General features: G+C 49.1%; 1 protein-coding gene across 2 annotated transcripts; it reads right to left on the reverse strand.

Moving 5' to 3' along the window:
* Nucleotides 1-539: 539 nt before the first annotated feature.
* Vps37c (VPS37C subunit of ESCRT-I) lies at nucleotides 540-27,932 on the reverse strand. Of its 2 annotated transcripts, none has more exons than XM_028777540.1 (5): nucleotides 27,689-27,932; nucleotides 9,156-9,254; nucleotides 4,906-5,077; nucleotides 3,986-4,068; nucleotides 540-2,640 (listed from the first exon to the last, which is right to left on the reverse strand). In XM_028777540.1, exons 2-5 carry the CDS (start codon nucleotides 9,246-9,248, stop codon nucleotides 1,927-1,929), a joined length of 1,062 nt encoding a protein of 353 aa, XP_028633373.1. In that variant the 5' UTR covers nucleotides 9,249-9,254; nucleotides 27,689-27,932; the 3' UTR covers nucleotides 540-1,926. The 2 variants fall into 2 exon arrangements, with proteins under 2 accessions (XP_028633373.1, XP_028633374.1); XM_028777541.1 differs by lacking the exon at nucleotides 27,689-27,932 and adding an exon at nucleotides 12,360-12,412.
* Nucleotides 27,933-27,978: the final 46 nt, after the last annotated feature.

Consider the following 27,978-nt stretch of genomic DNA (forward strand, 5'->3'; position numbering starts at 1 on the left):
CAGAGACAGAGACAGAGACAGAGACAGACACAGACACACACACAGACATACACACACACACACACACACACACACACAGACACACACAGACATACACACATACACACACACACATTCTCTTTGCCGGCCCCCCCCCCCCCCCCCGTGGGGCGCCCCCCCCCGGGGGCCCTGCGGCCCTCGCTCCCCGCCTCCCTCCCTCCCTCCTCATTTAGAAAACGGTTAGCCCTCTACCAGGCTGACAGGAACAATCAGGTGACAGGAACACCTACCTCCCAACCTGGACTGAGGCACTGATGCCCCCTGGTGGAACAGAGCGGCTACACACGTAGCCTAGAACAAAGCAAGCACTGTAGGCTCCAAGAAACAGCTAAGGAAAACCACGGAAAAGGTAGAAAGATCCACGCCCTAAGAAGAAGCAAGGTGGGAGTGGGGGAATCCAGAGGTGGCCATAGATGGAAAGTGCTCTATAGACTAGGGCTACAGAAGTCACCGCCCCACAAGGAGCGACATCTGCTCTCAAATTCATCAGACGCCACACACCAAGGAACTCATCAACATTTATTATGGCAATTGCACAAACGGGTGCTCATCACCGAGTTCAGCAGCAGTCTACCACAGACTCCATTAGTGATTCCATGTTATAAATAACTCAGGAGATGCAAGCAGAGGTGGTAATGCACTGTGGCCTGTGGGCGGAGTGGCACCAGAAGATGGGGTTCCTCCTTGACCCCCAGCACCTTGGCCCACCAGCGGCTGGGTACCCAGGCAGGGGATGTTTCAAGGCACAGACAATTTCCTAACCCGTAGCAGCTCCAGGGTCCACCCTGAGACCTGGTTCACGTCTGGACCAGCCACGCAGATGCACCATCTGCTGCAACCCCTTTAGAATAGTGTGGTCACGTTTACTACTACGCAGGCTTCGGCCCCATCCAGTGCTGAGGCTGCACTCACAGTCCCTACCCTTTACACTCTGAAAATGAGAGTGTAGAGAAACCAAGCCCAGTGTAGTGACGGTGTCTGGGAAGCACCATGGGGATGTTCTGTAAGGGTAGGTCTGGTGTCTGTTCTGCAGGGACATTGGAAAAAGGAAGGAGATACACAAGATAAAGGGGCTGCTAGCAAATAAGATTCAAGGCACTAAAGGAGTGGAGGGGTGGGCAAACCTCAGAAAAAGCCAGCCAGAAGTGGAGGGCCCCAGGAGTGAAAGTGGCTGGGAGGTAACCCTGGTCCTCCACCCCAGCCAGGGCCTCCAGGGTGACCCTGGGACATCCAACCATTCAGTTTGAGGCCTGAGTTTCCCTTGGCATCCCCAGCTCTCACCATACCACTGCTGCTGTGGCCCCTGCCAGCACTTGCCTGACATTGACATGGCAGCTAAAATATGGCTTTCAGGACTCCAAGTCCCTATTTTTCCTAACTCTTGCTTCCTACGACCCGACCATGGTAAATAAGATAGACCTTCCTTTAATGGACAGACAGAGCTGTCATTACTTGGCATATGGTTTCATATCAAATAGACCAAGTTCCAAGGGACAGCCTGGATGAGCAGGGTCTGAGACCCAGGGTCACCCCTGCCATCAAGATCTTTCTACATTGGTTCAGCTGTCAGGGATCAAGCGCAGGTGGCTGTGCAAAGACATGAACACACCCATTCATGCAGACACCAGAGAGCCCTGGGCTCACACCAGGCCACTCAGGATGTGCTGAGCTGATCCCTGATAGAAGGAGCTCCCAGAAGGACTCATGCTGCACCGTTCAGGGCCTTTCAAGAGGCCTATGTGCTTCCAACTAGAGGCTCGAGGCTTCTGTGTGTCCCAACGTTTCAGGGCGCATCACCTCCATGTCCAGTGTTAACCTCAAATCTCAGCAAATGGAGGCCAAAGGCTGTGGTGCAGGTAGAAGGAAGAAGGTGGACACGGACCAGGACTAATACCTAGGCCAGGCAGGTCCTGAAGGGTGAAAGCCATAGGGAGGGGTTGTCCCAGGAGGGTATGGAGGTTGAGGGGGCACTGGAGGCTGGGGCTGTCCTGGGAAGCCCGGGAGCTGAGGTTGTGTTGGGTAGGGAGGTTTGTTTCCTGATGGGAGGTAGGGGGACTGTTGAGGATAACCAGGACCAGGAGTTCGGCCCCCCACTAAGGGGTATCCTGGACCAGAGGTGCTAGTTGGAACCATAGGATAGCTGGGCTGGGGCAGACTACTCCTCTGTGGAGCCCAGGAGTAACCCACCATGGCCCTAGGTCCTGGCTGAGGTGATGGGTAAGGAGGACCCAGAGGCCCACCATAGGAGGAAGGCTGGGCCACCACAGGGAAGGGGGCTGGCTGCAGGGCTCCCTGGGCTGTAGGGCCCACAGGCAAGCCTGGGGATGGGCTGTAGGGCAGAGGGTAGGGAGTCACTACAGAGGGCTGTGGAGTCTGTTCTTCAGTCTCGGGGGGTGTTGCCTGGGGCACTGGGCGTGGGGGTGGTGGGCGCTTTGGAGGTGCATCTCCAGCAAGCTCCGGCAAAGCTCGAGGCCGCCTCACCACGTCCTGGAGCTTCTCTACGCGGACTCGGCGCAGGTGCAGCAGTGTCCTCATGGAAGAAAAGGACTCTAAGAACGTTTCCAAGGGCACCTCACCTTCCAGGAATTTCTCAGCCATGGCCTACAAGACACAAGAACTGTTGACAACAGAGGCCTTCTACAGCTTCCCCTGGCCCGTTCAGAGTGACTCCCTCACCAGAGTGCCAGCTCCTTAACGGCAGGAAGGACCATGTCTTCCATGGTCACACTGCCCCTACCCAGCACTGTGCCAGGTCCTTGGTGGTCACACAAGTCTGTTCAACAGCTGGGCCTATCCTAGTGACTTGTATGCTAGCTCCTGTGCTGCATCCAAAACACAACAATGTCTCTGCCCACTGAGATAAAAGGTACCTCAAGAGGGAGGAGACAGCAGAGAGCCCAGGAGCAGGGGCCTAGGTCTGTAGCACCACCCATCCAGGTGTGTGAGCTCCCTGGGGCCTCCTGTCGGTTGCTCACTCCTGAATCAACTGGGGTCCTGGTGTAGTAAAGCCCCTTTAACTGTGATTTCAGATACTAGAGATCCTCTGATGATCAAAAACATTGCACGGAAAATTCTAGAAATAATCTGTAAGTTTTAAGTAACTTTCGCTATAAAATATTGTTATAGCTGTTCTATTATTATTTACTGTTCATGTATGTGTGTGTGCATGTATGAATACACATGAGCAAGGGGGAACAAGCACACATGTGCATATTGGGTTGAGAGGCCAACTTCAGGGATCATTCTTCAGGCACTGTTCACCTTATTTCCTGAGACAGAGTCTCTATTACAGGTTCACCAATTCAGCTAGACTGCCTGCCAGCAAACCGCAGGGATCTGCCTGTCTCTCCCTCCCGGCACTGGGAAGACAAGCATGTACCACCTTGCCTGGCTTGTTATATGGGGATCAAACTCAGGTTGGCATGCTTGTGTGGCAAGCACTTTATCGCCTGGGCTATCTCCCCAGCCTATGGTTACTGTAAGCTCTCATTGAACCTGCTTTATACATTATATTATCATAGACATATATGTACAGGAAAAACAGTACTATCTACACAGAAGCGAGTGCTGACTGTGGTTTCGAGTGTGTGCTGGGGTCTTAGAATGTGTTTCTTTTTTTTTTTTTTTTTTTGGTTTTTCGAGACAGGGTCTCTCTGTGTAGCCCTGGCTGTCCTGGAACTCACACTGTAGACCAGGCTGGCCTCGAACTCAGAAATCCACCTGCCTCTGCCTCCCAAGTGCTGGGATTAAAGGCGTGCGCCACCACCGCCCGGCTAGAATGTGTTCTTATACTGTATTACAACCAAAGTGTGTCCACTGTACTCCAGTGCCATCCACTCAAGCAACGTTCCAAAACCTTCTGCTCTGTGGTTCTTAGGCTCACCTGAGACCTGGCTCAAGGGCCACTACCCTGTTCAAGGGATTAGGATGCCACTCCCCACCTCACCTCAGACTCCTCCTCGATCTTCATGCCTTCGATCTGCAGAAGGTCCAATAAACTCCCAGGCTGCAGTGCTGAGGAAAATTTCTCTGGAAGGAAGGGCAGAGAGGTTGACATTTCAAAAGTATTGCTTTAATTAAAGCTGAGGACCCTGATTTCAGAGAAGACATGTAGTATGCCTTCTGTGTGCTTGGGCCTAGCCACTCCAGGGCCCACTGGAGAGTCCCTGCTGCTGGTTCTGTGAGCACTCAGGACCCAGCCACAACAGGGCCCATTGGAGAGTCCCTGCAGCTAGTTCTGTGGGGTCCGTTTGGCTCATGTAGGTTTTCACTGTCTTGAGTAAAGAGAAGCTTAAAGACAGAGCTCAGGTCTTGGCCAAGCAGCTCCCCATGGGCACAGTCATCCAGGAAGCTTTCCTACCTCCACAAGGCCTAGGCCAGCTCTTCAAGGCTCAGGGCTAAGTTGGCAGAGGCAGATACTGGCTGCCTAGATTCAAATCCCAATTCCAGGGCTGGGGAGATGCTCAGCTGTTACAGGATGTACTTGCAAACTCCACCTAACTCTAGTGGCATGACCTCAGGTAAGCCCCTGAATGTCTCCAGCCTTGTTTTCCTCATATATAAAAATAGTAAATTCAAGCCATTTTTAATACTATAAAAAATATCACCAGGGTTTACAATAAAATATAAATACTCAACCATTTAGACTAACCATAATTCATACACCTTTGCTTATCGTGTAAAAACATGCAAAGTGCTTAGCCCACGGCATGAAGCACAGTGGCTACAATGGCTGCTGGTCCTTTCCTATTCTGGGTATGTAAGCATCCTTGGTATTCCAGCTGCCTCCTTCATCTTCCCTTGAACAGAAGTATCAATCAGCAGGAGAGATGGCCAGAGTGCTTGTCCGTGGTCAGCTGTCCCTACCCAGCTTGGCTTTCTGCTCCTGGCACCGTTCCACAAGCTTCCGCAGCTCCTGGTATTTGTCTGAGAGGTTAGAGCGGCTGATTTCCAGGGGACCTTGGAACTCCAGGTTCTGCTCTGCCAGGCTCCGGTTGGTGGCCAGTGCCATCTCTCGTTCTAACTGCAGGTCCTGAACCTAAGGAAAGCAGGACAACTGAAAATGAGTTTAACTGTAATTGGTCAGCCTCCAGCAGGGGTCGCTCATGGACTCACTGCTAATCTTGGTGCTCAGCCCTCAACCAGTCACAGGAGCCTGGGTTTAAAGGCTACACAGACACTGTGGCCCAGGTGCCTCACCTCATCCTGACCAGGAGAGCCTGTGAGGAAGACACATGGGAAACAGGCACCAAGGCTAAATACCTACCCAAGGCTTCCCAATAGACAAGCACCTGCAAGTAGTTCTGTGCTGTACAGGCCACAGGTGAGGGAGAAGATCCACTCCAGTGGGTGGGAAGAAACTCAGAGTCCCCATCATTAGCCCCACATGAAAAAGACATGTGGACACACACACCATGTATGCATACACATAAGAGGCTGCTAGAGAGAATGCAGGTGGCCCAGGCCAGACCAGAAGCTAGAAATGTCATGAAGTCCCAAAAGTATTAGGGAAAAAAAAAACCTGTGGTAGGCAGGGCCCTGTGGTAGCCCAAGACACTGCAGCAGTGCAGATATCCCTCCCTCCCAGGTCAAACACGGCCTACAGAGCTGCAGTCCCTCAATGCCGTCTGCTGAAAATGCATCCCTAGCCGGCACATCGAGCCCTCATTCAGGCCCCTATGTAACTGCCAGTCATACAGAAGCCTTGGAACCGTGCCCAGCAGGCCTAGCATGGGAAGGCATCTGCTTCACTGAGAGGAGAGCTGGAGACAAGGCCACCAAGCATCACAGTACCATGTGGCACCAGAAGAGGGGACTCAGGAAGTTAGGGAACAGGTCAACAAGACCAGCTTCCACAGGGAATCAAGGGGTCAGCAACACAGAGCTTTTCCCTCCACCTTGGCCAGCACATGGCACACCAGGCCAGACGAGCTTCCTCTAGAGCAGCCACAGGAAGCCAGGGGGCATCCTGAATAAGGGGTTTCCAGAAGGACCACCCTGCTCTGATCCTAGCTCAGGGCTTCAAGCCCTGTAGCCTACAGCAGGCTGCAGCCTACTTGAAAGAGGAATGTTGCCAGTTATCCCCTCCACAGACAAGGGTGTTAGGGCTCAGGCTTAGAACCCCTTTACCTAGACTGTCTTCTTTCCAGCCAGAAATGCCATTTAGCCCCTGGACAAGCTCACAGTCATAGAAGCAGGAACTGGTACGTGTGAATGTTAGCCAAGGAGGCTGGAGGATGGCTCAACAATTAAGAGCACATACTGCTCATCTAGAGGACTTGAGTTTGGTTCCCAGGACCCATGTCAAGTGGCCCACACTACTTGCCACTTCAGCTCCAGGGGATCTAACAGACTCTTCTGGCCTCCAAAGACACTGCACCAAACATGCACAAACCCACACACAGACACGCCTGCCTCCCAGGTCAAACACAGCCTATAGAGCTATAGATAGTCCCTCAATTGAGCCCTCATTCAGGCCCCTATTTAACTGCCAGTCAGTTTTTTAAAAACCACAAAATTACAATGTTAGAAAAGAAAAGAAAGGAAAAGAAAAGCCAGGGACACTTGTGTGGCCAATTATGAGTTTGGGGCCTGCTCTTCCTGGCCACATACCCTTGGGCGTCCTTACCTGTCCATGGCTTTTCCCTGGGTCTGAAGCACTACCCATGCTGTGCCCTCCTCTCTGAGGCTTGTCTACACATTTCCACTGCTCCCTACCCTGGAGCCCATCTCTTACAAACACCCTATGAGGCCAGTAGAGTTCCACAGCCCCCTGGAGTTCCCCACGCTGTAGCCCCTGCACTCACTCTCTAGAGAGATGAACACTCCACCACTTTTCCCTTCTGCCAGCTCTTTTCACGGCCCCACACTGATGCCCTACTTTGTTTCTGTCTATCTGTCTGTCCCACAGTGAGTATTTTTCCCCTCAAAAATTCAACTCAATTGCTCAGACATGGCTAGAAAGCTGCATCCCTTCCATCACAGGAGGTTACGCTTTCCACAGGGCTGAAGACTTGCTCAGCTTGGAAGCAGTGGACGAGAGCTGGGTACAGGCTTGTTTTTGCTGAGTTCCTCTCCCTTCAGGAACAAGCCTGGGAATCCCCTTAACATTCTGTTGCTCATTGCTGACTGAAGAAATCCTTGGGGCTAACCAGATGGCTCAGTAGGTAAAAGTGCTTGCTGCTAAGCCTGACTGACCTGAGTTTGAACCCTTGGCCCCAAATGGTAGGAAGGAACCAACTCCTGAAAGTTGTCCTTTGACTTCCACACTTGTGAGGTGGCATGTATGCACATGTATGTTCGTGCATAGAGATAGGACACAGTAAAAAGAAGAGACCCTTGGAGTTTAATGGCAAACATCCAGCAACACAAAATCTAAGAGCAGACACCTATCAGTGACACTATTGTTCTGGATTTCAAAGAGCCTATGTGACACTCACAGAATTCTGGATTTGAGAATGTCTCAGAATTTCTGTGTGTGTGTGAGGGGGGGGGTTTGTGTTGTGGATATCTAACTAGTAAATAAAAACTACACAGAACATTTCAATATTCAAGACATATAAAATCTGAAATACTCACATCCGAAGAATTTGGGGTAAGGGACACTCAGACTGTATGTGACTTTGGTCCTATGCTGCTGAAACAAGGTCATCCTGCCCAGGGTTGTGAGATGAGTCACACAAAGACCTCTCCTACTCCCTGCCTGCAAGGAGGTGTTTCTAACCCAACCCTGCATCATCTCCAATCCAGCAGAGAAGCCTGGCCAGGGTAGGGGAGCAGGTGGCAGCAGAAAGCACAGCAGAGGTGGATACAGGACCATGTAGCATGTGCACCCATGAAGCAAGGGTAAGGCTCCAGGGAGGATGACTGGACGCTAATTGGACAACTTCCTGTTCTTTAACACAGTGAATTCACAGAACACATGCCACATCTGCTCCTCGGGAAAAAGAGCACACATGAGGAGCTTAGTCTTACCTGAGCTCCCTTCCCTCCCTCAAACAGATGCTTCCAGGCCAATGACCAGCTGCAGCTACTCTGGGGGTACCTGTGGGTATTTCTAGCTGGGTGACCACATCAAGTCACCTCCAGCTCACAGGACGGTCACGGGAAATAGTGACAGTGAGGGCCGAGTCAAGCTCTGTAGAGACAGTAGGGCGGTGCTTATTCCTGTAAGGACCCTGCGATTGGAAGCTGAGAGGTGGGGTGCTGGCTGCAATGGCAAACAGTATGAAACATGAGTGAGAATATCACAATGAGGGGAAGATTCCCCCACCCCTACTCCCTAGTGCATCAGGGAGCTGTCTCTAGACCCACTCTGGAACAGTGTGAAGATTCCTGGGCCACCTGAGTCCTGGCTGTCCTAGTCCAAGATGGACCTGGCACTCCCTTCTATTCCGGAGGCTCCAAGAGGACCCAGACCCTGGTTTGAAACCTCAGGGCTCCTCTAGTAAAAGGCAAGGTAAAATTCACAGCACAAGGTGAATCCTGGCTCAAGCTCCTGCTAAGCACGAATCCTTGACAAGCATTTGTCAGGGTGGGTGGGTGGGATGGCTCAGTGGGTAAGGGCCCTTGCCACCAAGCTAACAACATGAGTTCAATCTCTGGGGCTCTTACAGTAGAAAGAAAGTATCATTTCTTCCAAGTTATACTTGGCACACACATATATACAGACATACACAAAGACACACACAAACATACACACACACACTCAATAAATGTATTAGAAATTTAAAAGTGAGGCTGGTGATATGGCTTAGCAGTTAAAAGTACTGATTACTCTTATAGAGGACCAGGGTTCAATTCCTAGCACTCACATGGCAGCTCACCATAGTAATTCCAGTTCCAGGGGGTTCAGCATCTTCTGATGACCTCTCTGGGTTCTTGCACACACCTGGTGCACATTCATCCATATGTGTGTCTGTGTGTCTGTGTGTGTGTCTCTCTCTCCCTCCCTTTCTCTCTCTGTCTCTCTCTGTCTCTCTCATACACACACACACAGAGTAAAATAAATAAATTTGTTTAGGATATTGAGTGAACAATTACTTAAAAAAGAGGAAGAAGAAGAGAAAAAAAAAAAGAATTAGCAACAGCAACAGCATCTGCCAGCCTCCCTGTACCTCAGGAGATTCCAAGGCCAGCCGGGCAATGGCTTCTGGGTCATTCTGCATCTCCTCCAGCTCCTGCAGGGTCTTGTCTTTCAGCCCCTCCATCTTTTCCTACAAACACAAAGCAATGCCCAGTTTAAGGAAAAGTCACCCACAGGAGGGGTCCTAGGGTCCAGAACACATCGATGGAGCCCCAGACATTTCTGCCCCCAAAACCCTAAGACAGATGAAAACTCTGTAAAGCTACTTAGCAGCCACAGCACTAGATGGCAGGGAGCTGACTGGAAAGGATGAGAGAGGGGCCAGGCTGCAGGGATACAGACTAAATTTGGCCCCAGACCTTGATACATGACTACTTTTGTCTGAACCTGATTTAAACACCCATCCCCATCCCCCTGCCCCAAACCAAAGGGCTTTATAGGCCTCAACACCAAGGGCCCAGCTATGTCCCTGATTGTTACATTTAGTGTTCTAGTGACCTCAGGTCTCCGTAAGTACCCTGCAACTGCAGTCCTCTCCACAGGTCACAGAAGGAAACTGTCACACCTATGCCCTCACTGAAACAGGAAAAAAACAATCATCAAACCACCTTCACAGGCAGTCAGAAGAGAAAAAAAACCAACTGATCCAGGCAGAAAGTTGCTCTGACAGGGCAGGCAGAGGTCAGGAGTCCTCCCCTGTCACTGTCCCAAAAGCCAGCTGTCATCTGTATGATAAGTCACAGCCAAGCCTGGGGCAGCCAGGAGGAAGCAAACACACCAGGAATCGCCTTTCTGCTGACAGGACGTTCCATGCTTATGTTTTCTCATCTTTCCTAGGTACATGTTTTAGAGCATTCATGTTGAGTGTTCTTATTGTAAAGGTTGCTAGTTTCCAGAAGGTTTTGGCTCTGAGGAGATTAAGGGCCCTCTACCCTTGTTAGAGCTTGCCTGGGAGCCGTGGTGATGACTCGGCCTAGAAGGCATTTGGGAACTAAGAGCCAAGGTGACAGACAGAAGCCACCTTCTCTGGGTTCAGTTTCTCTGTCTGTAATAGGAAGGGAATGGCATCCCTGGGTGAAGAGAAAAAGTAATGAGCAACGATGACAAGCCGGCTTTGCCGTGGTCTTCACCCTGGTTTAGGCCTGATCTGTCTCTTTTCATGTTCCACGTGTCCTGGTAGAAAGAACGAGTGGCATGGCTACCTGCTACTAAGGAGCTACTTAAGTGGGGAGCACCACCAGCCATCATCCCCTGAAGGCTTCACATTGCCCAGCCTCTAAATAAACTTGGCTAGGCATCATGAGGTATGTGCCCACCGCACCCAAGCCTCAGCACCAATAGGCTGGGACAGAGTCAAGAAACCCAGACTCCACCCTGGGCATATGGATACATCTGGTCTAAGAAAGAGAATAACTCCATACCTGCTACATCATGCAAGGGCAACAGGTTCTGAACGTCATACTTCACTGTAACCCACACTGTCTCAACCAGGCACTCAGATCCCCAGAACCCATACAAACTCAGGCTCAGCCTGGCTGCTGACCTGTAATTCCAGTGCTCTAAAGATAAGAGTCAAGGGATGTAGAAGCCAGTTGGCTAGCCAGACTAGCCCACTGTGGTGAGCTCTGTGTTAAACAGAGGGGCCTGGCCACATTGAATGAGGTAGAGAGTGACAAAGGAAGACTTTTAACACAACCTTGGACTCACACCCACATATGCATGCATGCACATGTATGCGTATCTGAACATATATGAACACATCACACACAAACACACATACACACACACGTGAGAGGAAGGAAGGAAATTCTTTTTTTTTTTTCCCCTTTTCCCTTCTCCCTCTTGCTCCGGCCTCACTCGCTCCAGTCCAAAGGTTTGTTTGTTTGTTTGTTTGTTTATTATATGTAAGCACACTGTAGCTGTCTTCAGATACCCATAAGAGGGCATCAGATCCCATTACAGATGGTTGTGAGTCACCATGTGGTTGTTGGGATTGGAACTCAGGACCTCCAGAAGAGCAGTCAGTGCTCTTAACCACTGAGCCATCTCACCAGCCCAGGAAGGAAATTCTTATAAATTCTTCATAATGAAAAGATTCAAAAGGAAAGAAATCAAAATCCCACCTCCCACCCTGTACTGCGTCTATACCTCACACTGCTACCCCCAAACTTCAGGTCTAGAAGACAGAACAGAGGAGAAGAAGCCCTGTGTTGGACCCAAGCTCTGAGGAGAAACAATACTGCTCCACCTAAATGCAAGTGTGCCTATGGCAAACAGAAAACAGCACTTTAAAGGTCCTGAGACCTGCTATGCCCTTAATGCCAGGACTTGAAAGACTGGCGTCAGAAGTTCAAGACTAGGCTGGACTCTATGAGTGCTGCCTCAAAAAAAAAAAAAAAAAAATCACAAAAGGCCTGAGAATGTAATTCAGTTTGTAGAGTATCTGTCTGTTTAGCATGCATATAGCCCTGGTCCCATCCCTGGCACAGTATAGAACCAGGTATAGTGGTGCACACATCTGAAATCCTAGTACTCCAGAGAGGCAGAAGCCAGAAGATCAATAGTTCAAGACCAGCATGGGCTACAGAGTTAGTTAAGTCCAGTCTCAAAGACATAAATGACTTGAAAATACCCGAATACACGGCGTACAGGCTTAGTTACGCAGACCTACTACAGGACCAGTTCTGCCACTTGTCAGCTATGTCCTCACCCACGTGGAAGCTCCCGGAGCCTAAGTTCTTCATCTATGAGACGACCAAATGGCAGCACCTTCCTCTCAGGTTCAGTGACACAACACACAAGTTCAGCACAAGAACAAATGCTGGCCAAAGATTTCAACACCACAGAAATTATGCAGGATCATGAGGGCCTCCGGTGTGGCTCAGCCAAGAACATGCTGGGCCACAGCAGAAGCACTGAGCACAGCCCCGCCCACCAGGCCCAGTGCCTGCCACTCTTGCACTGGAGGCCAAGTGCAGCAGGCACTGGCAGTCTGGTAGGATGGTAGCTGGCTAACCACACACAACAGCTGGCTAGCAGCAGCATGTGTAGCAACCCCAGCAGTGCCAGGACCTCTCCCCACAGAGAAGTCCATTCAGCAAGCCCTGATCAGAGCTAAGAGTCCCTGGGGCAGTCTTCTGATGTTTTCCTTTGACACTTGCTCTGCCCAGAGAGTGTGATGAAGACCAAGCCAAAAAGGAGAGATCGCAGGCCCACACAACAGTGCGCTGCTTACCTGGGTGGCTGCTGTTCCTGCCTCCTGGCTAGTGGTAGTTCCTATCAGCAACAGCACATCCCTGGTCCAAGCAGGCACAGGCTGTTCTGTAGAACTTTCACAGCATCACACACTGGATGTTACAGGGGCTGCTCTCTCACAAGTCAGGTATCACCTGCTTTTTGGAGCCACCCAGAGGAGCTGCAAGCAGCAAGCACTTGTTCAGGGCCACTGTTTAGGAAAGATGACAAAGGAAAACTGCTGTGCCCCGGGCCCATGCAGCAGCTTCCTAAAACTGTGGCTCTGCAGCTAGGTCTCTACTGCTAGAACTTCTAACTCCCCCAAACCAGCCAACATGGTAGAACAACCAGGGGTGTGACCGGGGTGCAGGGAGGTGGGGAACAGGGCTTGTGACACATTATTTAGGGACCAAGTCCTTATCCTTTTGTTTCTAGAGGCCTGGCAAGTCCAATTTCCTCAGGCCTTGGAGCCAGGGCTCCAACACAGACTTCCCTTCCCATGACCACTATGGCATTGAGATGCTGGATGATTCCCTGAGGATCATGGAGTGGGCTGCAGGGGGGAGGGGAAGCGGAGATGTGAGAATGGGTAAGGCCCTGGGCAGTCACCTTTGTCTTCCCAGTATCTAGCACAGACCTGCTCAGAGGCAATTCAGAAACTGCCAAGCGAGGGTTGGAGGAAGAGGAGAGAGACACCAGGCCATCCAGGACCAGTTCAACAAGGTGCTGAATCAGAACAGCTCAGCTTCACACTTGCTCAAGCCTTCCTTCATGTACTCATCCCTTTAAGGAACAGGTATTTATTGAGCAATTACTATATGCCAAGACCCATGCTGTCCCATATCATAGGGCAGAAGGAAGTATATAAACATTGAATTTTATGAGCCTGGTCCAGTAAATACATTTAAACACACACACACACAACTTTCTTCTTCCTCTTATGGAACTCAGTTTGTTTCCAAAAATGCCTTTTTTAAAAGCCCTGAGTCCTTATGAACACATGAACACAGGTAAAGGCGAGACATGAGGAGAAGGAGAGCTCAGAGCAGCAAAGGCCAGAGAGGCGCTCTTGCTGGGAGGGCCCCTGTGGGGCACTGCAGAACCTAGGAGGGGAGCTGGCAGCTGGGGAGGCAGCTGCACAGTATCACAGGTACAGCAGGGTAACAAGGCTAATGGAGGTGACACTGACACCTCAGCAGAGATGATCAGAATGCCAGTGAGTGGGAAAGTATCAGCGCAGGAGCAGCTGCTCTTTTCTTTGCAGTAGGGGTTGAAAATGGGACCCTGTGGCCTGCACTGAGAAGGGAAGGGCGTGGCTTGTTTCCCCACCCCCACTCTCACCCTATCCCTGACTTTTCTTTTCTTTAACTTTTGCCTCCTTTGCAGCCTTCACCTTCTGCTAGAGATCTCAACTCCAGTCATGTGTGAAGGCCAGGCTGACAAGTCAGAGGCCAAGCATGGAATGAGGTCTGGAAACCCCTTTAGAGCCATGGACCCTGACCTCACACCAGACTCTAAATGCAAGACAGAGTGACAACTGTGCAGGCCTGCCAGCTCCCCAGGAAAGCTACAAGACCCAGTTTACATGCATGGCCCTATTTGGGGTGGGCCACAAAAACCCAGGGACTGTGGTCTGTAACCTAAAATTGACACCATGCCCCTTGGTGACCATGCACATGGGAATGACAGATCATAGAAGGAGGGAGAACCAAGCCATGCCACATGCTCTGATGTTCCCAGTGAGGAAGGGATGGAACACAGTGACAAACTGATGGCCTAGGTCTTGTCGTCGACTACTGCCATCCACAGTTGCTGGTCTCACCTTCTTTTCATGACTTCATATCTTCACTAAACCATTCCACAGGCTTTGAACAACGGCAACGCAATGTGACCCAGATAGTGAGGCTGTAAGCCAGATTAGGACCAGTGGATTTAGGCCAACCGGCGGACTGTTATTTCTGGCCATGACCCTGCAGAGGCAACTAAAGAACTAACTGCTCAGGGAGAAGGCACAAGAGTGCTGAATCCTAACTCATCCCTACGATGAGGCTCTGTGGGCTCTTCCCTCCCCTCACCACAGCTGCCAACATTACTTGCCAGCCTGCTATCACACTGCAAGGAGAGCTGATGCCCCTCAGTTTCTCATAAATCCCTCCATCTACAAGAGCATGGGAAGAAGCTGCTACCATAGCAACCTACAAAGTGCATGCTCTAGGGAACTAGATCTGACCCACCCCTAATAGCAAAGATACCTGCTGTTGCCTTGGAAACCTTCCTAATCCTGCTGCTTAATGCAGAAACATTGGTTGACCTGCTCCACTTCTTGTTCCTAGAATGACTCTAGCCATGGCCCCAAGTATGGGAGTGACAGCCTCCCAGGGGAGACCCAGCCTCATGGAACTGATCTTCCCTGTGATTTGAAAAGTTGGAATATACGCCATATAAGAGAGACTCTGTAGGGGCTTTGGTTATCATTGTCATTTCTACCATGTGGGGATGAGACCCAAGGCCTCAGACAAATTAGGTGTACTAGTTATGTCACCACTGACACAAAATACCAGACACTGCACTTCAGGAAGGAGGGTTTCTGGCTCACACTCCAGACACGGTCCACTGTGGGTGGGAAGGTATGCTGGCAAGAACATGAGGCATCTACACTAAGGACGAAGAGATGGGACCACCAGATTTAGGATGAATTTTCCCAGCTTGGTTAACCTAATCTAGATAATCCCTCACAGACAAACCTAGAAATTTGTTTCTGGGGCAATTCTAAATCCCATCAAGATGAAAACCAAAATGAATCATCAAGTTAGGAAAAAGCTGTACTTCTGAGCAACACCTCCAATCTAATCTTCATTTTTTTTAACTTTATTATTAGTTTGTGCAAGTGGGAGAGTGGTCAGAGGACAACTTCCTGGAGTTGGTTCTGTCATTTTTATGTGTGTCCCAGGGAACAAACAGGTCACCTGGTCTGTGCAACAGGTGCTCTTTACCTGCTGGACCACCCTGCCTGCCCAGATTTTCACTCTTTATAGGCAACGCTAGGATGGGGGCGGGAGGCTCCTCCTCACTCTCAAGTGTGAAGGGTCCCCAGAGATCAGAGCTCTGTAACAAACCACACCTAAACTGGAATCACTGAACCTTTTCTGGTGACTTACTCAGCTGTTCTCTGCTGACGCTACCATAATCAAGGGGCTGGAAGGATTTCATGAGAATCAAACAATTTCTAAAGGCGCTAGACAGGACACAATGGCTTCAGCACACAACACGTTCACACCTATGTTACAAAATGCTGTCTGTCAGCCTTGCTAGACCTCCAGCTAGGTATGCATCAGAGTAGAGCAAGCAGGTGTGGCTTTCTCTAACTGGCTCTACATCAATGTGAACTAAGTCCACAAGAACAAGTCTGCAAATAAAAGCACGTAGACACATCAGGCATGGAACGCAATCACTCAGGATAAGGCTTTGTGAAAGAAACTGCCTCCTCCATGTAAATATTTACACAATTAGCCCACTGTTCTTTAGGCCTACTGAAAAACTCCCTATTTTGGCTGAGGCAGGGCCCCCATGTAAGGCATAGCTGGAGGGAGTAAGCACCTCACCGAGCCAAGTGTGGGGCCTCCAGGATGACTCCTGATATCAACCAGGCTTGCCCACACCTGGGATGTCACAGCTGGCTGGGCACCCCACCAACAAAGGCAAGCTGCAGAGGCTGAGTCCCTGGCAGACTCCTTACTTTCCGTTGATGACCCAGCCTGTGTGCTGGACAGGCCTCTCTCAAACCTGCTGGATCCTCCTCCTCTGCTGAGATACTCAAGCCCAGGTTCTCTCCCTCCAGAACCACTTACTTACATCCGTTTCTCAAAGTCATCCCCAATGTCTCAGTAGCCACTGCAGGCCAGAAATGGGCCTCACGTTCAAAACCAAACATCAAGCTTGCAACCTTCAGTCGGTGTTCCTGAATCTCTGAAGAGCACCATCCAGCTACTGCGGCTCTGCCACAGGTCTAAGATGATTTCCCACCTCCGAGTCTCCACCTGCCATCACTATTCAGCCCCTCTGGGTTGATCTTTCTCTAAACCTACCGGGTCCCTCTGGCTTCCGTGGGGCCAGTCTCCTCTCCCCATTCTCTTGCTCGAAGCAGGAAGAAGCCTGGAGACCACTGTCCTAAGTCCACATCTGCTGACACTGACCTGCACCACCACAAGCCCCACTCTTCCACTTCCTTGTGGCTGTGATATCTTCAGTAGGGCAAAGAAGAGACCACACCCAGCTAAACACCTATGTCTTGGTTCCATGACTATAAACCAGTGTCTGGCTCTGGGGACAAACAATAAAGGATGGTTACTACAGACAGACTGCAGCCAACTTCCAAGGAGCAAGGCCTGTTAGATTATGTTCAGAACCCAACAGAACACAATCTGTAACAAACACAGTATGAAGCCTGTAATCCTTTACCAGCACTCAGGCAAATGTCCACGGCCAGGGCACAGCATCACCTAGAGCCATTCCTCCCCCAGATCTCAGCAATGTGGGGCAGACCTAACATCTGGGAAGCTAACAGCCTTCACTGGCTGGGGAGCCTGGGCAGGGAATACAATCTCCCTGTGCCTTAGATTCTTCTCTTAGAGGAGGCTTTAGAAAGAATGAAATACATTAGTGCCTGAAAGGTCTACCGCCCTGCTATTGGACAGGACTCACCATGGCTAGGCTGGCAATGCCCAGTCACACGTCACACAGCCAAACCTCTACCACTCAGCACTTCCCAAGTTCCTCTAACAACAAGCACTTGGATTCCTCCAGAGACATCATCTGTCAACAGAGTAATGGAACTGGACGACTGGACTGACCAGATCAATAACATTCACTGTCAGTCAATAGAACTGCCATGAAACAAATGTCTGAATAAGCAGCCAGTCCTTTGAACTTTCTGAAAGAGACACCCAGCCACTTGGCAGGGCCTCTTCCTTCTTTCTCTTCCTTCCTTAGCTTATGGCTCAGAGTTGAAAGAAAATCATACTCAATGACCACACACAGGTTTCCTTCCTTCCTTCCTTTCTGCTATGTCCTAACCACTGTCTCTAAGGGCTGTGAAGGCAGCTGTCCATCTTCCCATCCCTCACCTCTAGGCTGCACAAAGCAAGCTGAGCAGATATCATCCCTTATAAAAAGATCAAGATAGAGGTCAGGCCCGGGTCACACGGTGCCTCTGTTCCGAGTCATGGTAGGTGGGCATCCCAGGCTGATAAGATATGGGTGGCTGCAGAGCCTACTCTTCGCCAGTGCCAAGTCCAGCCCAGGGACTTCTGGGTTAAGCAGAGTCATAAACAGGCAGATTGGTCGTCCACTAAGGATAACAGGAGAGGCACAGAAAACAAGAAACTGAGTGAGAGCATCCTCACATCCACCTCTGACTCTGGATGGCCCATGAAGGCCATCATCAAAGTTCAGCCTCTCCAGAAGTGACTTACTGGGTTCCAAAGGATTCAGCCCTCTTCCACGTGCCCAGAAACCTCAGGAGAATACTCTAGCAGTTCTCATGCCCCTGCAATGAACCTTCCCATGGCTCCCCAGTGCCTTGCTGTTGTGTTTCAAATCTGTGCCCTTAGCTTGACACATGATGATCTGCTGACCCTGAACTTCCCTTCCCAACCAGCCCTGAGCCCTCCACTATCCATGAGCTGCTCTGCTCAACTCAACTCTCCCTGCCTAACCTTCTCCCAGCGCAGAAACACACTTGTAGTCACTCAATAAATAATAATAGCAGCCCTCAAGGAACTTACAGTATGTGTACCCTACCTTTTTTTCCTGCTTATCGCTCAAATATCATATCTCTATGAAGTTTTCCTTGCTCACTCCTCCTAAAGAATCTACGCTCTTTTACGGTTCTATGTAAATACCATGCAGCATTTATTGTGACAAAACAGCATAGTTCTCCAGTAAGAAACTAAGCTCTCTGTCCAACACTCACATCTGCATCTCCAAATGCAGAACACTTACAAGGCACTCAATGAGTACTTAAGAAATTTCCACTTTAGGTGTAGATCCCCCTACAGTTCACAAACACAAACATTCACTGGTGACCTCAAAGAACCAAAAGGCTAGACAACATAATTGCAGAATAGCTTTTTAATATTGGTGTCAGAAAGCCTAGGAGAATGGTGTTCAGAGAAACAAGACAAAGTGAATTCTAGAGTTGCCCCTCCCCACCACCCCCACTTGCTTACTCTTACTCTCAAGATGGCAAAGGGAGTTGGGAACAGGGATTCGAGAGTCCAGGAAACCAAGAGTGCCAGCATACACAGGGCAGAGAACCATGGGAACAGGAGTTACATAGAAAGAAACCCTAGATATGTACAGAAGTCCCCTAGGTCCCAGCCAGTCCCACTCAAGAGAATCAGTACTAGTGTGGCTGGCATATGTGGGAAGACCTATGTTTAAAGCCTGTTAGAGCACCACAGAAGACATTACCTCTATAGTGGAGAAAACCTAGCTCCACCTAAGAGCTGTCTAATCGCAGCTAACAAAGCTTAGAAGCAGGCTTTCAAGGTTCTGTTTCTAAGTAATAATATACCCTCAACCAGCCCTAAGATATGTGACAAATATATATAAATAAAATATTCAATGAGGTAAAACATCTGACCTCCAATCAGAACTTAACACAGAAAGACTAAAACAGGACATATAACAACCAATAAAAATTGACCCATAAAATATATAGGAAACAGAATTAGCAAGCAAGGATGTTAACATAGCAACCATATTTCATGTGATACACATATACACACATGCACATGTGCACACACACACATACACATATGTGATTTATATTTTGTATGTTCAAGAAGCATAGGTTCTAAAAGGTTGAGTACAGGAAATATAGACTTGAACTGCAATTATGTAAAGAGAAAAGGAGATTTTTACAGGAAAAAACAACTGTGTATGAGATTAAATGTGTATCAGACTGGACATCAGCAGATTAGATTCTGCAGGAAAAAAAATCAATCCAAAAAGAAACTATTGAAATGAACCATAAAGAGGAAATGATAAGAGAAAAAGAACAGGAATTCTGAGGGATGACTGTAAGCACTCAGTGCATATAAAGGAATTTCAAAAGGAGAGGAAGGGAGAGGGATGGGATGACAGTTTGAAGAATTAATGGCTGAAAGTGAAAGCTATAAGCCACAGATCCAGGAAAATACAATGAATCTTCAAATGAGAACCATGAAGAAAAGAAGGCTGAACACGATACAGTTAAATTGCAGGATGAGGACAGAGCTAGGTGGTAGAGGCTAGGTGGTAGTGTGTGTGAACCAAAATTCAATGCCTGGGGTCTCAGAACATCTATACAACAACTGAACAATAAACTGCTTAAGCCTAGTAACAAGAAATCAGCTAGAGGTGGGGAAAGAAACATCCAGAACGAAAGAACAGAAGACTGGTGGCAGACGGTGCACACTGATAAGCAACGTAAGCAGCAGCCACTGGAACAGCTTCTGTAAAGAACTGAGAGACCCAGCCTGGGGAGGCTTCTCAAAGAAACAGAGACCTCCCTTAGCCATTTGAAGGCTGAAAGAATCCATCAAGCGAGAGACTGCAAGCAATGTTTAAAGAAATCCGCAAGACAGAAGGATTGTGCAAGGAGATGGAGCTCCGGGTCAGCCTAGAGGAACACAGCCTAACACAAAACAGAAGACTTGTCCTTTCCCTTTTACGCTCTTCACAATGAAACTGTGCAGAGCACTATGGGATTCACAGCATGAAGCAGAGTGGGGAGGTGGGGGTGGGGGTACGACAGGGACAGACACCTAGTGCAAGGACATCAACCCTGAAGGTGGGCACAGGACCCCTGAAACAAGCTGTGACAAATGATAAATGCACACTTCATATGCTTACAGCCACTGCTAAAAAGAAGTGTTCTTCATAAACCATCACAGAAGCAAAAGGAGGCCCTGAGAACTACTCAGTGCCTAAGAAATCACAAAAATGGGAGAAAAGCATAGAGACTATGGGGCTGATGGGAAAGGAACAGCAGAGTCTCTCTCTCACAGGAATGGTGGTCCAAACACCCCAATTAAAAGGCAACACTGGGGGTAAGAGACATGGCTCAGTGGTTAAGAGCACTACCTGCTCTTCCACAGGATAACGGGTTCAGTTCCTAACACCCCCCCATGGCAGCTCACAGCCATCTGTAACTCTAGTCCCAGGGGATCTGATGCCTCGAACCCAGCATACAAGCAGTATACAGATATATATGCAGGCAAAATACCCATACACATAAAATAAAACTTTAAAAAATTTTAAAGGCAATAATTCTAAGATTTATTTAAAAAAAAAAAAAAGCAACACCCTTCTGTGTGCTGCCTGTAAGAAATCCATCTTCAATACTAAAAGTCTAATTTAAGATTTTTAAAGCCATGCCATAAGTTTTCATCTCTAAGTAATATTTATAAAGCCTATCATTTTTAGTCATTTTTAACTTTTTATATTCATTTACAATATGTGGATGAATACAGGGGCGTGTGTACCCCAGCACATGTGTTAAGATCAGAGGACAACTTGTAGAAGTTGGTTTTCTTCTTCCAACAAGTAGATCCTGGGAAGTAAACTCAGGTCAGCAGGCTTGGAGGCAGGTACCTTTACCTATGAAGACAGTGGTTCTCACCTGTGGGTCATGGCCCATTTAACAGATATTTACACTACAATTCATAACAGTAGCAAAATTATAGTTATACAGTAAGAATCATCACAACATGAGGAACTGTATTGAAGGGTCTCAGCATTAGGAAGGTCGAGACCATTACACTAAGCCGTGGTATCATCCCCGTTTTAGCCATTTTGAAGTGTAGTTTTTTTAAGTTATTTATTTGAATTTTTATTTATTTTATTTATATGAAGACAGTAGCTGTCTTCAGACACACCAGAAGAGGGCATCTGATCCCATTACAGATGGTTGTGAGCCACCATGTGGTTGCTGGGAATTGAACTCAGGACCTCTGTACGAGCAGTTGGTGCTCTTAACCGCTGAGCCATCTCTCCAGCTCCTGAAGTGTAGTTTTTGACATTCAGATACATTTACTTTGTTGTACAACCATCAGTACCCATCTGTCTCCAGAACTCTTCATGACCCCCCCCCCCCCCGGCCCCCCCCCCCCCCGCACTGACAGACACACCTGTACCCATTTAATACTAACACCCTTCTCCCCGGTCCTGACCCTGGCAACCACCAACGCATATGACCAGTCTAGAAACTCCACAAAAGACAAACCATAGTCAAGTGTGATGGTTCGTGCCTGGAATCCCAGGGCTTTGGGAAGCTGAGGCAGAAGGATTGCAGTGAATTCCAGGCCAGCCTAGGCTACACAGTGAGACCTTGTTTCAAAACCAAACCAAAACCAAACCAAACCAAACAAAAACACAACGCTGTTCTTCTCTGGGCATCAGAGTTCACACGTGTTGTCTCTGAGCTTCCTCCTGTAAGACTGTTGGACTCTGGCTGCCTGATCAATGTACTTCATTCCGTGTCACTCTCCTGTTCACGGACACTGTGGACGTGGCTGCCTTTTGACGATCACAAACAGCACTGTTGTGTTCATACACAAATGGCTGCCGGAGTTCCTGCTTTCATTTCCTCTGTGCAGATACAGAACCAGAACTGCTGTATCATACAGTAAGAGATCTGTTTCAGGATCACTGTGCTGCTTCCCATAGCGGGTAAGCCACTTCACGTTCCCACAAAAAACACACAAGCCTTCGATTCTCCACATTCTCATTAACACTTATTTCCTATTTTTACTTAATGTGTGACTCATCCGCATCTGTGTGGTGACTATATATTCTTGTTGGTGTGTGTATATGTATGTGTGTGAGTGTATATGTGATGTATATTCTTATTAGTGTGTGTTCATGTGTGTGTGTGGTATATGTGATGTATATCCTTATTAGTATGTGCACATGTATGTGTGTGGTATATGTGATATATGTTCTTATTGGTGTGTACATATATGTCTGTGTAGTATATGTGATGTATATTCTTATTGGTGTGTGCATGTGTATTCGTGCAGGCCAGAGGTTGACTTGGGCATATTTCTTCTATCCATCTTTATTTATTTATTTTTTTCAAGACAGGGTTTCTCTGTGTAGCCCTGGCTGTCCTGGAACTCACTCTGTAGACCAGGCTGGCCTCGAACTCAGAAATCCGCCTGCCTCTGCCTCCCAAGCACTGGGATTAAAGGCATGCACCACCACTGCCCAGCCTATCTTTATTTTTTGAGACAGGCTCTCTCAGTGAACTTGAAGCTAACTGATTTGGCTAGATGGACTGACCAATGAGCTTCAAAGAGTCTCCGGTCCCCATCTTACCCAGTACAGGCTTACGCCACTCTGCCCAGCCTTTGCACGAGTTCTGGAGATCTTAACTGGTGTCCTCACACTTGCATGGGAGACACTTTACTGACTGAGCCACCCCCAGGCTTTTTCCTATTCTTCATGGTCATCTGGCAAGTAGATGAGAGTTATACTAGGATTTTAATTTGCATTTCCCTGATGACTAATGATGTACACATATCTTTTTAGGGACTTCTGGTCATTCATATATTCTTTGGGGAAATACTGCTCAAGTACTTTGTCCACTTTCTAACTGTCAGCTCTAACTGTCACTGAGATGCAGGGTTCCTTGGCAGTCTTGGTCAACTACATAAACCCTAACTCCAAATACAAGACTTGTAAGTGGTGGGAGACTCCTTTAATCCAGCATCTAAGAGGGAGAGGCAGACAGATCTCTATGAGTTCAAGGACAGCCTGATCTACATAGTGAGTTCCAGGATGGCCAGGGCTATGTAGAGACCCTGTCTCAAAAAAGAAAAATAAAAAGATAAAATGTTTATTTTATAAGAGATCTTTATTATAAGTATCATTCAAGTTTTTTCCCTTTAAATTATGGAAGCTGTCAGGCAAAGTAGGATTTGATTGGCACCATTAGACCCTTCTTCCCAGCAGCCCACAGACACAATTTTCCAGAGTGGTACTTGAACAACTTGCCCTAGGCTGGGCCAGGACAGAGGAGGTGGAAACTGCTATAGTCAATCTTCCCTGATTCCCAGACTGAGAAGAAGGTTGTCAGGAACACATGGCCTCCTCCACTCCTGAAGTTTTACCAGAGACAGCCAACTTAAGCAACCCCCATTTTCATGAAAATTGCATAAACTGCCAATCAAGTAGCCACTCCTACTACAATTCTGTAAACTGACAATCAAGCTGTTTTCATATCCCTCTGGCTGCTAAGACTTCAATCTCCCAGAGGAAAACCAAGCCAGACATAGTCATTCCCCAAGGACTTTGCTCTGGCCAGAGGGAACCATACACCTGTCAAGGCCACTAACCCAACAAGGCTTTACCTGAGAGAACTTGGTTTCTTGAAGCCACATCAGCACAGGGATGCCCTTTAGATAACCAAGACCATGGCTACTAATCTGGACTTCATTACAAGGGACCTCATAGCAGCAAATCCTCAACCCAGTCAGGGAAGAACTCTGCCCCAACCTGGGCCAGCTTGTAGGACTGACTGGCCAGCTAAGAAAGGTATGCTCTCCCTCTCCAGCAGCAGTCTGCACCTTGCTCCCCTGTACTGTCCCTGAATGCTGCAGCACAGGCCCCAAGAAAGCTTCCTTGCAGTACTCTTATTGCCCAAGAGTAGAGGGAGCTGAGCTGAAGAACAGGGAACTCCCAGGGCTGCCAGCTTTCCACACCCAGTAGCAGCTAGCAGGTGGCAGTGGTCTCTCATGGCCAAGAACAGAGACTAAGAACAAAGATGAAGGACTGGGGAATGCTGGGAAAGCGTCAGACAGCAGAGTGCAGACTGCAGAAGGTGAAGAGCTGTGAAGAGCAAGAACAGAAACTACAAAAGGCAGGAGACACAGGGAGCTGGGACTGTGGAAGAGCAGACCTCAGGCTTCGGGAGTTTAAGGAAGAGCTGCTGGTTAGTTGCTGCTGTTAAGAAGAAGCTCAGAGGGGTTGGGGATTTAGCTCAGTGGTAGAGCGCTTGCCTAGCAAGCGCAAGGCCCTGGGTTCGGTCCTCAGCTCTGAAAAAAAAAGACAAAATAACAAAAAGACCAAAAAAAAAAAAACAAGGTAAGAAGAAGCTCAGAGAGATAAACCTGAGAGCTAAGGGTCCCTCCACACACCGAGCCACTTACCTAAAGTTGTGACACTAAGAATGAAGGCTACTAGGTGTCTCCCTCGAAGACAAGAGAAAGTCAGTAAGCATAGGAAACAAGCAGCCAGCACTCCCAACAGACTGGATTTGACCACTGAAATTTATAGCACACTCCATGCAACCGCAGGACACACTTTTTTCTGAAGTTTCCCTAAAACATTTGCCAAGATACACCACATCCTGGGACACAACACGAGTCATGGCAAATTTAAAACAGTTTAAGGCCTGGTAGAGTGCTTATTCAGCATGTGTGAAGCCCTGGGTGTGATGCCATGCGCTACGTAACTCAGGTGTGGTGGGACACGCCTGTAACCCCAGCACTTGGGTAGTGGAAGCAGGAAGGTGAAGTTCAAGATTCCTCTGTTACAGAGCAAGTCAAAGCCAGCCTGGCCTATATAAGGTCCTGTCTAAAGATAATTAAACAAAAAGTAACCATGACGGTTTGTCAATGAGACCGGCTCTTTCATCACCTGGGAGACAAGACCCTGGGCATGCCTGTGAGGGATTATCTAGATTCACTTAATTGAAGAAGGTCTTCCTACCCTCACTGTGGGCGGCATCACAGGCTGAGGTCCTGGACCGAAGAAAAGGAGACCACGAGCTAAGCAGCAGCATCCATGGCTGACCCCTGATAACAACACAGCACGTCAGCCACCATCACTCCCTACCAGAGTGCTCTGTGTCCTGGAACTGTGAACGAGATAACGACCCTTCTTCACCTTTTGATGGATTGTGTCCAGGTATTTCTACCACAGCAACAAAAAAAGTACCCAGCACATTAAGTCCTCTGTTCATAAAGATATTAAATGTAAAGTTGTTGTTTACGGGGCAGGAAAATGAAGTAACAAAACAATCCTAGCCTGTCCCTTCTGCTGCTTGTGAACCTGGTGAGGACATACCTCACTGTGGCAGTTAAAACATTCACAGGAGCCGGGCGGTGGTGGTGCACGCCTTTAATCCCAGCACCTGGTCTACAGAGTGAGTTCCAGGACAGCCAGGGCTGCACAGAGAAATCCTGTCTCAAAAAAAAAAAAAAAATTCACAGATCTTCAATGAAGAGGCTTGCCTAGCTGAAGTTACCTTGAAGTTCACAGTGGAGACTCCCTTCTGTAGCCCATCCTAAGCCCCAGGGCCTCACCTGTCAACTCTACCTCAATCAAGGCAAACCTGTTTGATATCTAACGTCTTCCAGACAGCCAGGGAAAGCAGGTAAAGAGGAGAGAATGGAGAGAATGGAGGGAGGAATTTGTGGAACATGCCGCCAAAACCTGCACAACATAGAGACTGTGGCCATCACTGAAACCTGCGTCACAGGGCAAACTGGGGAGGGACAGATCAGAACCTTCCAGGAACTCCAGATCCCAAGAGGAAACTTCTAACACAACCCCCACCCCCACCCCCCACAACAGCAACCCAACGGCTCTAATACAGGTCCTCAATGACCTCATTGGTCAGTCTGGAAAAACCCCACTACTATGAGCCAAAAGCATCCAGGAATGAGTCATATGGCTATTTATCTCAAAGCCCTTTTAATGGCACAATAGCACGTCAAAGCAATAAGCAAAAGGCAACAAGAATCTTGAGTAACCATCTCATATCCAAGCTCCAGTGCCCCTGCGAATCTACAAATTTGCATTAAGATCGGAATCACCCAGGCAGTATGTGTGTTAAAAACAAACTCCTGGGGCTCCTGCCAGATAACATCACAAGACTCTCCAGAGATGGGGCTCTTCATTTTCAACCAGAATTACCATAGATAATTCTTAAGCTGCAACTGAGGCATCTGGAAGGCAGTATTAGAGTTAAAGGCACATTTGCTTTGAAAAGAGATAGGGGGGTTAAAAATCCTAACAGCCACTCACTAGTTGACACTGGCCAATTCCATAAACTGGGATCACCAGTGACTCAGAGGTGTTGTCTGTACCCAGTATCCAGTTCAAAGCACCCCCGAAACGGTACCCAGCACAGGACAGCCACCCAAGCAATCAGAACTACTGCTTAGCAAAACAGCAACAGAAAACGGCCCCACTGAGGCACTCCATCATGTTTTCTACTTAATGGAAATTACAAAGGCACTGGGCCAGATTTCCAAAACAATCTCACGAAAAAGCTTTTCTGGGCACTATGATGGCCAAGAACAAAGACTCATTTCAGAGTCCAGCTTTTCACCCAGCAGCCCTCAGTTCCACAGTCCCCCGATCAGGTCCCTAGGCCCCAAGCAAAGAAGAGTCTTTCCCTTCTAAGTCCCTGTATCACCATTTCTAGCTGCAGGGCTGACAGTCACTGAATGTGGCGTGATATGGAGTGACACGGTATAGGTAGAGGTGTCTGGATAATAGGCAGGGAGCAAGGAAGGGGCCCTGGTTCTCTGCGAGGCTCCTTGGCTCAAGGCGGATAGGCCAAATCTGATTGACATGGCTGGATTTAAGAAATGTGACCCTGATTATAGTCAACTCTACCAATAACTCAAACACATCTCCGGGAATGTCTTGGCCCACCAAAAAAAAAAAAAAAGTGGAAGAACACCCCTAACCGGCTGTTAGAAGAGAAACAAAGGAGATTCAGGCACATGCTGGGACCATATACTGCTATCCTTTACACCTGGAAGACCCAGAAGTAAGGATGGCTCAGCTATGCTGGACAGTCCAAGTCGGGAGTCGAGAAGAAAGAGGAAGAATCCCCCACCTATTGCTAACCTGGGGAAAGACTAGGCCAGCAAGACAAAGGCCAGAGTCTCTCCAACTCCACTATGTCGCTGGGGCAAGTCAGAATACACACAGGCCTCAGTTTCCCAATCCGTACAAGGGGCAAAGAGGTCCTTAATTACACAGTGACCACAAGGTACACTAGAGAGGGTGAAGGCTTGCGTGGCGTTAGCGGGTAGGTGGGAGGGGCGGGGCTGGGGCGACCGGCAAGGACAGCCTCCCACCCTCCATCCCTCCCACCACGCTGCAGGGGCGCGGGCCGGCGGGGAGTCACGCGCCCATTGCGCCCAATCGCCGGCCGAGGCCAGGAAACTGGCCGGCGGAGGGCCTCTGAGCTCGCCGGCAACGCCCCCAGCACGGTCCGCCGCTGCCCGCCGCCGCCCGAGACCCTCTCCAGCGGCGCTCACCTACCGGAGCCGCCACCACCGCGGGCACTCAGCCGCCGCCCGCACTTCCGGGAGCCACGAGCCCCGCCTCTACCGGATGTGACTTCCTCCCGCGTCCTGCCGGGAGGGAGCCGCACTGCCCCTCTGCCGCGCCCCGGGCGCCCTGCCTTGTGGGCCTCGAGGTGGCCACGATACCGGCACTCATACGCTAGTGGCTTCAGGCGCCACACCCGCGAAAGGCCACTCGGCCCCACCCGCGCGGGGAAGGCCCCACCCCCTAACCCCGCCCCCTCATAGGACTCCGCCCATTGCGAG

This window comes from Grammomys surdaster, unplaced genomic scaffold, assembly GCF_004785775.1.
Source record: "Grammomys surdaster isolate TR1022 unplaced genomic scaffold, NIH_TR_1.0 310, whole genome shotgun sequence".
NCBI classification, from domain to species: Eukaryota; Metazoa; Chordata; class Mammalia; order Rodentia; family Muridae; genus Grammomys; species Grammomys surdaster.

What these genes read in the sequence shown, in the direction of transcription:
- Vps37c (XM_028777540.1), bottom strand. Translation starts at nt 9,248, where the DNA reads ATGGAGGGGCTGAAAGACAAGACCCTGCAGGAGCTGGAGGAGATGCAG. An exon ending in TGGCCTTGGAATCTCCTGAG is followed by an intron (nt 5,078 to 9,155) that starts GTACAGGGAGGC and finishes TGCTTTCCTTAG; the next exon opens with GTTCAGGACCTGCAGTTAGA. An exon ending in GGAGCAGAAAGCCAAGCTGG is followed by an intron (nt 4,069 to 4,905) that starts GTAGGGACAGCT and finishes CCTTCCTTCCAG; the next exon opens with AGAAATTTTCCTCAGCACTG.